Source organism: Electrophorus electricus, chromosome 4 (assembly GCF_041902795.1).
Source record: "Electrophorus electricus isolate QZ-2024a chromosome 4, ASM4190279v1, whole genome shotgun sequence".
NCBI lineage: Eukaryota > Metazoa > Chordata > Actinopteri > Gymnotiformes > Gymnotidae > Electrophorus > Electrophorus electricus.
This window is the reverse complement of record NC_137500.1, coordinates 36,125,187-36,137,273: the sequence shown is the minus strand read 5'-3', so window position 1 is coordinate 36,137,273 and position 12,087 is coordinate 36,125,187. Positions and strand designations below refer to the sequence as shown.

Genomic DNA, 12,087 nt, shown 5'->3' with positions numbered 1-12,087 from the left:
CAGTGAAAGATTACATAACAATGAGGCTTTTGGGCTTATGTGGGCCTCTCTACTACTGCAGTCACTCAGCTAATGACACTACAGTCACAACCTCACATTTTTTATATTTACACCTTGTTTTGTCAACCGGGACATTTAAATTTTATTGAATGTATTTCCATTGATCAGTTATTGCTCTTTTGTATGGCAGGAGAGGAATTCTATGAGGCCGCAGCCCTGAGCCAACAGGTGCTAACGTACCATGTCTCGTACTGCATCATATATGAACAGCTCTTATTCTTTAGTCAGGTGCCCCCACTCACAAACTGTACTACTATCGGATCTACCGTTTTCATCATAGTATTATTAGGAACACCAAGACAGCCTCAAACTTGGGTTGTATTGGGTGAGCTGAAATCCACTGCCTATATCGTCCCAGGGCTGAAAAAAAAGCAAAATGGAACATGTGATACTGGAATTAAATTAAGGTTTATTAGTACTCATTAGACAACAATGTACACAGCTGTAGTATAGGAACACTCATGGCTTATAGAAGCATAAGGTGGACCTGGACCTCACAGCCACCTCAGCAAGATAACTACACCAACACACTATACATGAGGTTAAGCATGCCCCTGTCACATTCGCACAATGGCCACACATACACTGTCCATATGTTGAGAGGATATTATGTATATTCACCGGTGAAGCTCAACAAAAATGACACCATGTTCACATTTACAAATGCACTGGCACAATAACAGAAGCAAATATACTGTTATTATTCTGAAGTAAAGAGGAATTAGCATGTTTTTCGACCTCTCAGTGTGTTTATTAAGATCTAATCAAACCTACTCGAGATCTGTCAGCCAGAACAATAGCCAAAGCTTCAGTAATTATATTATAGATGTAGTGTTAACTGAAGGACACAAGCTCAAGTGTCAAGATCACACACGTACACACAACCGCACGTGGATGAAACGCTTCTGCCCGTGGACATTAGAAGTGCCTCATTACAGGAAGATCAAGAATAAATAGGAAAATAAAAAAGATTTTCTTTTAACACAGCACAAGAATTGTCAACCAGGCTACACATGGTCCAATTTATCTCTCCCTCTGTGTGGACTATGTCATTACAACAAGGTTAAAATTCATAGCAGGAGACACAATAATACAAAGTGGAAGTTATGTTTCCAAATAAACTAACTGACAAAAGAATGAACTTTAAAGTGTTCACACACAGAAATCTAACAATTGTTACACAATATACTTTATAAGACTGTGAATTATTAAGAAACCCAGATAAGAATCCATCCATGGCACACACGAGTTTTACACTATAAGCAGTCATCAGTATCTCCTCTGCTGTCAGCTGACTCACAATGTACAAAAATAAACTATAAATACAGTGTAATATAATTCAATAGACATTATGCATATTTCTGGCTGTGGTTAAAATTTGCACCATAGGAAAGTAACTGCCACTCCCAGAAGACGCTGACGCACACACACACACACACACACACACTTTCTTTCAATCAGAATACATATCAGCATCTCGGAGACACTTCCAAGAATGTGGTGACAGAAGGAATAAAGATTCGTTAACACATTATTGCATAATTACACATCTCAAAGAACAGAGTCACCAAGATCTAGTGTGTTTCCACAGAGCATTGAGTAAGAATTACCATCAATATATGACAGCACTGATTTATGCCTTTCAGTAAGCACTGTAGAGCCCATTAATGTGGGTGAGAGAGTTGGGAAAGCACTGAACATGGTCAAATTTTCCTCACGTCAATGTTGAGGGCCAGACACACCACAGTGTTTCTGCTTGTATTTCTACCATTTAACCTGAGCAAAATACATGTTCCTTAGTGTCTAAACTAGCTGCATATGTCAGTGTTTACCTGCATATAATTATGGGATGATCTTTTTGTTGGTGTTTTTGTTTGCAGTATGACAATATATTTTTATTTCTTTTAGTAGTTTGTTAAAGACTAGTCTGTTTACTATACTAACACTGAGATTTTCAGATACAGTGTTTAGGTAAAGACTCACTCCTATCTCACATAATAACTGTTGAGGTCCTTTGATTTAACAGATAGAAGGATGGCCATAGGGAATCATCTACAGGCCTGAGGATATTGTGAATCCTCCCCAAGCTATCTCAGCTTTGACTTGATTACAATTCAAAAAAGTATCATGCAATCTCTTATTTGTATTATTAAACACTAAAGTCTCATGTCTTTTTTAAAAGGTTCATAGGTTACTTATTTTTATGTGAGTATCCTACCCAGAGAGAGGGACAGGATTAGTGAGGGTAGTGGAGGCCTCAGGGTTGGCATGGATAGCCTCTACAAAAGATGGCAATTAACACCCAAGTGGTGTAAATATTCAACAGGCTGGCACATACAGCATAAGCCTCTCAGCTGAGTATAATATCACAAAGCATGTTCCTCAATTTTCAAAGAATACGCAAATTAAAACCTGACACACAGAGAAGGTCTGACATCCACTCTAGAGCCCACCCGAAAGAGTATGAACATGAATCCATTAAGAGCATGTCTGCTCTCTGTCATACAAAGTCTTCAACAGAGTCACGTGCATGTTAGATGTGCACGAGGTTTTCTGCCTACGCTGCTGCAAAGCTGTTTCTCACACCTCACTCCGTACTAAACACCCAAAGATTCATGGAAGAAGAGCACAGGGCGAAGCATACAGAAAAGGTCCCATTCTGGCTCTCACATCTTCTGCGTGAAGTTCTCAGGAAACACCCCTTTTTTGCTGAGATCTTTTGTCTGAAGCCAGTCCGCCTCCTTCACCCCCATCAACCAGCCCTCGTCCTGCAACAACACAAAAAGTCTCTGTTTTCTGCACTGCAGCTCTGAATCCTCGTGGACACGCACAAACCATTCCAACTCCTGCCGTCCACGCTGCAAGGGTGAAGCGGCGGAACAAGAATCTGCTGGGGTTGTGTGATATTCAGAGTGGCACAAAACCCAGCTGGAGTCTATGGAATATAAAATGAGAAGATAAGAGACAGCGCTGACCTGCTCGTCTGCGTTATCATAGGTCACCACGAGCACCACGTCTCCAGCTTTGAGCTCAAGCTCGTCTGAGTCATTGGCATTGTAGTCGTGCATCGTTTTAACCTACAGCGGGCAACCAGGGGAATGACATTTTCAAATGGGCCCGGGTAGATTTTTTCGTTATATGTAGGAACTCTAACGAACAGTGAATCTAAAAGGCTTGTAAGAGCTCAGTGGCAGAATTTCGTACTTACTTTGTTCAGGAAGCCTGGTGGCATTTCCACCTCTGTGCTCGCTTTATCAGCTTCTGCTGGCTAAATGTAAACAGTAATGAGATGCAAATAAGAGGAAGTATGAATACAGCTGGGTCTGCATTAGTAATGCAATTATAAGATTACTAACAAAAACAGACATTTGTGCGTGTGTGCATGTCATGGGGAGGGTTTAGAACCCAGTGACGAAGCACTCACTCCTGCCACCTCTTCTGTGGCAACCGAACTTTCTGCTCCCTAGAGAATTGAGACCAAAATAAGGGGGGGTAAAAATCGAGTGAACAATGAAGAGACAGACAGAGACAGACAGACAAAGACAGAACAGTTCAAATAAAACAACGGAAATCTTTCCTCTCCAACATACCATGCTTACTTCACTCTGCCACCATAATTACTACTACTACTACTACACTACTACAATGACTACTGCCCAATGACATGTCCCAAACGCCATGCCAAGCAACCATGTGCCTCACTAGTGGTGCCCACAGCAGCATGCCTTCAGTCCGGCTCCCCATTAGCCAGCCAAGGCATGAGCACCGCCTGAGCTAGAACAATACCTGAGCCCCATCACTGTCCCAACCCTGAGCCTGCACTGGCTGGGACCCATCATCGTCCCCAGTCGGCTGGGCGGCTGGCACTGTGCGCACCGGCTGGCTACCATCGTCATCCCAGGCAGGATGTATGGGCTCTGCCGTGTGCGCGGGACGACTACCGTCATCCTCCCAGGTGGGCTGGGCAGCGCCATCCCCCCCGCTAGTGCGTACAGGCTGGCTATCATCCTCATCATCCCAAGTCTGAGGGACCTCCCCGTGGCTCTCTGCCTGCTGTAGTGGAGAAGGGTGGTGGTGAGAAGGGGTGGGTGGATGGGGGTGGGGGTGGGGGGGTCGGGGGTCCAGGTAGAGGGGGGGGGGGTTTATGAGAGCCAGGGGAGGCAGGGCCAGGGGATCAGGGAGCAGTGAAGAACGAGTGAAGGCCAAGACAGCATGAAAAAAGTGAACTCGGCTGTGACTGCAGATTTAGAGATAAGGAGGATACCTGGGTGGACAATAAAGTACTCTTTTGTTGAGAATTTGAACATCCAGCATTTTATAAATAAAGATTGATAAATACAAATACTGAAGACATATAAAGAGGAGCACAGAAACATGTACAACCACACTGTACGGTATATAAGTCTGTATTATTTGAAAACACAAATGAGTCAGTGACAAAGAGAACTAAATTAAACACCTCATTCGCCTCCCATGAATCCCAGTTCTTCAGTAAACCACAGCAAGAAGCAGATATCAGAACATTAATGACGAGACAAAAGAATGTTTAGATAAAACGTGACAATTAATTCAACGGAAGCAAAATAATACAGTATATTTACCATGGAAACGGAGCAAAAAATAATTTCAAACATGTAAATCAAGCTTTTGGAGCCTTTTAACCTTCCAAGTCTTAGGCATTATGGGAGTCGGACCTGCGGAGCTGGACCAGAGGCGACAGGGGTGGTAGCAGCCTGCAGTGCATCCAGGTCCATGTCTAAAAGATGGCTGGTGACTGGTGTGTCATACTGTTTAAGGGGAGAAAGAAAGCTACTGCAGCTAAATTCAATGCAAATCCCCTTAATTTGACTGCAGATTTTTGTTTTGTCAGTGGCTCTAGGAGCAACTGTCCAGTCGGTAACAAGCAAACAGGTAAAAAGGCTTGATATGTGAAGTGGTACTGACTTGTGTTGGAGAGGTAACACTGATAGCTGGTGTAGCTGCTGCTTCATCAAACAGGTTAATGATGTTATCCTGTTTCAGATCCTTTGATGGGGTCACTTTAGGTGGTGGAGGAACAGCAGGTCTCAGCTATTAACAAAGACACACACACACACACACACACACACAGAAAGACACACACACAGGCAAATATCCTTTTACTGCATATATAAAAACAACCTTAAACTATCCTAAATCAGCTGCTATAAGTCCTTTTGCCCAAACGTGTAAGCTAAATATACTAAATATACACACCTTATCTTGTATGTGTTTTAGTCTTTTCGACACTAACTGTGTTACTACCTTAGATGGAGATTTAGGGATGGCAGGTGGTCCTCCTGGGCTTAGAGTGTGATTTGTATCTTGTGTTTGGTCACTTGAAAACAAAAGAGAACTTTATTACATTTAACTCCACAGCATTACTGGCTATTAGGGACCTCATGCTTCTTGTAGGCCCCATACAAGTCCAGCTGCCCTGCATTGCAAGCCTTAACCTCAGCAGGCAGTACAGTCTATAGCCTAAACTGAAGCAATACCAGACCAGAAGTATGCTCAGTGTTTATGGGGGAAAATACAGCTACTATTCATGCAAAGAGCCTTCAACACACTTGCTCCTTATGCAAACTCATTCTCCACATGCATGCTTCTGGGTGGACTCACATACAGTAGACTCTGTTCAAACACATACTCTGAATGTAAAAGAACTAGAATGTGTTAACCACAAGCTTATAGGCAGCAGACTACATGGTTTCCATCTTGCACAAGACAAATTGCTGTCCAGGTGGGCAGCTAAAGGCAGCACACAAAGGCCTCCAGCAAAAGAGAAAGCATAACCACATACATACATGGCACACACAGATTACACATCCTCAGACACACATTGATAACATACACACACACAGACACACACACACACACACACACACAGACACACACAGACACACAGACAGACACACACACACACACACACACACAGACACACACACACAGACACACACACAGACACACACACACACACAGACACACACACACACACACACACACACACAGACACACACACAGACACACACACACACACAGACACACACACACACACACACACAGACACACACACACAGACACACACACACACAAACAGACACACACAAACAGACACACACACACACAAACAGACACACACACACACACACACAGACACACACACAGAGACAGAGCACTGCAGGGCTGCCACTGTTACCTCCTTTGGGTGGCTGATGTCTTCCCCCCTCGGTTACCTGCTTTTCTGTGAGAGTGGTGGTGATGTTCATTTGTTTACTTATTTATTCTTTGGTTTGTTTATAGCACAGTCATACTGGGCAGAAATTATAGAGATCAGTCTGAGATTCCTGGACTGAAGGAAATGGTGAAGGCTCATCAAAGGTGTAGTTAACGTAGACCAACAGTGCTCAGCTCTAGTCCTGGAGAGCTACCACTCCACAGAGTTTAAGTTCAGTACACCTGGCTCAATTACTGAAGGTCTTGATTAACTGGACCAAGATTAGGCTCCAAGCCTTCTAGATTAGGCTCTGAGCTAAACTCTTCATGGCAGTAAATCTCCAGGACTAAAATGTGGCACCCTTAATGGAGACTATACTCAGAGGTGATCACCATCAAAAACTAACAAACAACTCACTGACCTTGACATGTCTTGATTCTCCAGTTTCACCAGTATGTCATGCATATTTTGGCTCAGCTGGGAGGAAAAAGGTCATGTTAAATAGTATCGCTGCTTTGAATGGGAAGATTCGAAGTCTAGATAGAGTCCTCACCTTCCCTGTTTCTCTGTGAAACTTCTCCTCCAGACCTGCCACGCTCTGGAAGGTGTTTACATAGAAGCCAACACGACTGGAAGAGAGAAAAACCAACTCAAATCTGCCCTCCGCACAGCAACAGCGGACTCAAAAAAATAATCAACTGACCTCATGCTTCTCGTAAAGACTCTACAGTATTTCATGCATTTTAATGTAATATCTAGCAAACTGGCAGTGAAAATGCCCAGGCAAAACTACTACAGTATACTATAAGGTAAATATATAAATTATTCATGTGCTGAGTGTTCCTTCTTCTGCTAACAAATCCTGAAAAAACACTGAGAGTTAGGTGAGCAGATGCCATTCATGTACATGAATGTTTATTTGAAGGCAGTGTTTGGGAAGGCCCAGTGGCTTATAACTAAACCTTAAAAGAATCACCACAATGTTGAATAGATTCTGAGTAAATAAGGAGAAGTCAGTGTAATAAACCACAGTGGTTACCTGTTCCAGAGTGACGGCAACTCCTCCTGGAGATCTATGTTGATATCCTCAAACACCTTCTGGGCCCTCTCTAACTCTTCCTCCGCCTATGCACAAACATACATACACGTGAATGAACGCTGGCCAAGATGTATTCGGCAATGTTGGACTTTACCCAAAAATAAACAGACAACCTGAAGCTTACATTAAGGAGCAAGACGTGTTTTACTACCTGACACCTGGAGAGGTTGCTCTGAGCAACGTTATGAGCTGACAGAATCCCCTGTGCCCATCCTGGAGTGGCCCTCTCCAACAAGGATGCTGGCTAAACAAAACAAAACAAAACAACAAACAAACAAAACAAAATAAAACAAGACAAAGTAAAAACCGATACTTGTCAAGCAGTGCACAGGAGATTTACACAGGTTACTTTTATGCAGGGACAGAAGGACCACAACAGATGTGTGTGGTGTGCTGCAAACAAACAAACTGTGTCAGTAAGAGTCTGGCTATCGGCACCTTTGAAATCTTAATGCCTCCTTCCTTCTTCTTGCCCTTGTTCACGGCAGCAAAGTTGTGGCGGGCGCTGTCATAATCCACCAGCTTCCTGTCTCGCTTCGCTATACGGGCCTTGAAACAGAGACAGAGGTACAGTACGGAAGCCCAAACTGTGGGAGTATATGTAAGAGGGATGAAAAAGAACACACATCTTAAAATACCTTGATATCAGGGAACTGGCCCAAATAGGTGTCCATGGAGATCAAAGCATGATCCACCAGTTTCTGGTGAAAGTCTGTCCACAGGAGGTCAGAGTCCTATAATACACACAGCAGTGCAAAAATGCTATGGGTTGGCACAAGTGCCCAGATGTTGCTAAACAGACATATTAATACGCACGCATCAAATGCAGCGCTACAGCAAAGTACACTCTAACACCCAGGTGATTCTAAGACACACTTCATCTTTACTATGTGGTCCAAATCTTATTTAAATATCAATGACTGTTCATTCTAGCATAAAAGGACAAGACATGAGAAACAATGAAGAAAGCCTTTAAAAAAGACTACATCAGGGGTTATCATAATATTATAATTAATAATTATATTAATAATTAATAATAATTGACCTAAAGTATTACAATTTTGAAACCTAAAGACAATCTGTTCTGTACCCTATCTGTTCTGTCATGGATTTACTGCATTTCTAACATTTCCTTTAGAAAGAAAATAAATCAGGCAAAAAGCAGAACCACAAAACCACAACTTTAAGTGAATTACAAAACAATATATCTTCTCAATGTTTGGGAAAAATCAATGAAATTAAATAAACAGTACAAACAAATGCTGCGTGTCAGTGAAAAGACACTAAATTATTCTCACATCTCGAGTCACGACAACTAATAATGAGAACAGGAGGGAGAATCAGTAACCTCTATAGTAGAGTCCATTTCTTCTTTACCGTACCAGTCTGGGTCATACATATCAGCCAGGCACTCCTGGAGACGGCTAGAAGACTCGTGCATTGCTGTTGAATAACAAAAAGATAGTCATCAGGGGTAGAACTTGACACACAGCACGAAACTGTTAATCTCAACTTAACGAACAGACCTTTTACAGCAGCCAAATAGGCTCGCAGGTCTTTCTGCAGTTTGGTGCCTTCAGCCTAGGAACGGAATTAGAAAAAGACATTAATCTGTAATTCAGATAGAGCCAGTGGAAGGATGGCTGGGCATGCAGTAGGTAGCAATAAGATAAAGCATTTAGACTGTTTATGAGTAGTGAGTGGGAGTTCTCACCAGCTGTTTGTTGAAGTTAATCACTCCTTCCTCAAATGCAAGGTCTTTGGTCTCATCGGCCTTGCCAAGTTTTTGTAGAACCTGAAGGATCACAGAGGTTTCACGACTCAAGGAAAAAATGCAGACTTTCAGTGGAAGAGGCAAAAAAACGACACTTTATAATTCCTTAATTACGTTCTACAATTGCAAGACTGATTATATGTCAGGAGAGGAAAGTTTGTACTGCCTTTATATGAATCTAGCGCACACGATCATGGAAGCAGTCATTGTTTTCAGAGTAAATTTGTGGACCTGTAATTTATCCTGGGCTGAAGGGTAAATCTCTCATCATTCATCTCAGCAGAGATGGCCTTACAACCACAGACAGCATCAGGGCCTTCCAGATGTCCTTACCGGACTGCTGCATATTGACATTGTTGAGGTTCATCCTACCACTTCAATAAGCAAAACCTAATTCCTAGTCAAGCATTTTAAATATTCATGCTACCAATAACCTGGCATGCTGCATCATAAGCACTCAGACAGCCTTTAAAGTGTTACTTTGGTGGGGGGTGCATTTCCCAACTAGAGTTGTTAGAGTGCATTCAATCTTATTATTATTATTCATTAATGTTACCTTTAAAACCATTGTAATTGACTAGGGTTTTTTCTGCAAAGTTAAACATGGGAGATGATGGAACCTCTATCCATAATGACTAGCCATTTTTAGCTAGTCAGATTCTGCTGTCCTCCTATACCAAGTGATAAACAGGCTTAAAACAAGTCTGGATTATAAGGACAGAACACTGGACAATACCTTGATTAACTAAACAGTTCCTAACTAGATCTTATGTAAGTTTCCTGCAGCAATCCACCAAGTATAATGGTGGCAGTGCATCAGTGTTGCAATTCATTCATGTTAAGGTTAAAAGAGTTTCACTTAGTTCTTTGAGTAGGTACAGTAGCAAATGTCCCTAACGTCAATAGCACGATTTAAACGAATGCGTTAAAACAACATGAGTGACTAGTTTATTGGGTTTTAAAGAAAAGTGTATGGTTAAACACTGCAAAGTCAAGAGATCCATCAGTCGGGCCACGAACATCATCAAAATTATGGGTGCAGCCATAAATTAACAGATGCAAAACCTTACTGCAGTGTCTCAAATGTAACAGCAGCTGGCAGGCCACTCCATTTACCTACAGTGGAAGCCTATGGTCTGAATATCCCGCCCCGCGAATACCAAAATGATTAATCGCAAAATCTCATATTCTTAATATTGTGAGTCTACAAATTTCTCCTGCGTGAGCTCTGGGTTGGCTAAACGGGGCTCACTGCAGTAGACGAGAGAGGATGGTATTAGTACCTGGGGTCGTGGTGCGTTACGCGTCAGGGGTGGGCCTGCGCCGGGGTCAAAGCTTTCAGCGTTATACTAATACTGTGAGACAGACAACTGAGTCTGATTATATTCCATCGCCTGCAGGAGCCAACTCTAATCAAACGCGTTAGGGTTGGGAGAGGATGCAACGATGGAAACGCTATCCATCACATGAAAATTGGGCTACGGCAATCGACCATCAGATGCACCATGTCTAGCGTTGTGTAAAGTCTCCGTTGAATAAATATGAATGGCAGTGATTATATTAAAGTAATATGGTCTCTTACCTTTTCTTGAGCCCTGGTTATTTTTTTCTGCACATTGCTCGCAATTTTTCCAGCAGAAACTCCCTTTCCCACCGTCAACTCAGCCATTTTGTCTTGCTTTTAGCCTAAAACCCTGGTCAGATGACTAGAACACCTATTACATTGGGAAATCGTTAGTACGTGTATCCACAACACTAACAGTGATTTAATGTTTTTGACCAGTTAATAATTTTCTTTATCGTACGTAAACCTGCACGGACGCACTCAGGATTCTCAGATGCGCGTAGACCGACGACAGCATCATCTTAAAGAGACAGCGCACAGCCAGAAACGAGAAGACGGACCACTGAATATCAGAGGCTCATTTATTACGATGCACTACTCATAATGATTAACTAAATAAGACCCCCGAAATAGTAGACTGTATATCAAAGCTTTCATTGTTGGTACCAAATGTATAACTTGTATTTAAGGCTACGTAAATGATGTCTTATCTTAAAGTTTGTCTGCTAAGAATGCGTCAATAAAGACAGAAAAGAAACGTGTTACAGTCATCTGTAAAAGTATTATGCTCTTCAAGGAATTCTGAGATATTTTAGCTACTGTTTTTACTGACAAGCTTTTACTTGAATGCTTATTGTTAATATACTATTAAAATAGTATTAAAATACTATAATAAATAAATAAACACTAATACAACAAAACATTAATGCAAACAAACATTAGCATAATATAAAGTTACAATATTTCAAGTTTCAAGTTCAAGTTTGGTTTATTTGTCACATACATAGTCATACACAATATAACTTGCAGTGAAATGGTTTGAGAGTGCTCTGTCCAAACTGAGGAAAAAAAACAGGGGTGCACAGGGAAATATATATTCTATATATATACAAAAATATATTAACAATGTATGTACAATATATGTATAATATGTTTATATACACAATGTACAATGTATATATGGATATGTATATATGTATGTACACAGTGTACACAGTGTACATCTTACAATTGACATATTTACAGTTACATGGTGGTGGTGGTGGTCCCCACAGTTTATCACTTTTATTTTTTGTTTATATTTTTGTTTATATTTTTGTTTATATTTTTTGTTTTCCAAAATGTTATTCATACTTTTTTTAAATGGCTAGAAAAACACAGATTTGGTTCCCAAACATCTTTTAATTTTTTTACATGGAAAACCTTTTAACATGATAACATTAACAAGTGAAACACAATTAATGAATTACCATGAAACCATGATTACCATGAAATATGCAACAAACAACTGAAAGTGATGCACAAATTTAATCCTTAAATTAAAGTCAGAAAAATCTTTATGATAAATTTACCCA

General features: G+C 41.2%; 1 protein-coding gene across 8 annotated transcripts; it reads right to left on the bottom strand.

Annotated features, from left to right (window-relative positions):
- Positions 1-449: 449 nt before the first annotated feature.
- On the bottom strand, positions 450-11,016 carry bin1a (bridging integrator 1a). Of its 8 annotated transcripts, none has more exons than XM_035523828.2 (21): positions 10,994-11,012; positions 10,751-10,883; positions 9,109-9,189; positions 8,921-8,975; positions 8,743-8,837; positions 8,033-8,128; positions 7,833-7,943; positions 7,546-7,638; positions 7,335-7,420; positions 6,849-6,924; positions 6,717-6,772; positions 6,278-6,322; positions 5,344-5,416; positions 5,005-5,130; positions 4,755-4,847; positions 4,520-4,546; positions 3,847-4,113; positions 3,485-3,523; positions 3,269-3,328; positions 3,036-3,137; positions 450-2,828 (listed from the first exon to the last, which is right to left on the bottom strand). In XM_035523828.2, exons 2-21 carry the CDS (start codon positions 10,835-10,837, stop codon positions 2,727-2,729), a joined length of 1,770 nt encoding a protein of 589 aa, XP_035379721.1. In that variant the 5' UTR covers positions 10,838-10,883; positions 10,994-11,012; the 3' UTR covers positions 450-2,726. The 8 variants fall into 8 exon arrangements, with proteins under 8 accessions (XP_035379721.1, XP_035379722.1, XP_035379720.1 ...); XM_035523829.2 differs by lacking the exon at positions 10,994-11,012 and adding an exon at positions 10,974-10,992; XM_035523827.2 differs by having other exon boundaries at positions 10,751-11,016.
- Positions 11,017-12,087: the final 1,071 nt, after the last annotated feature.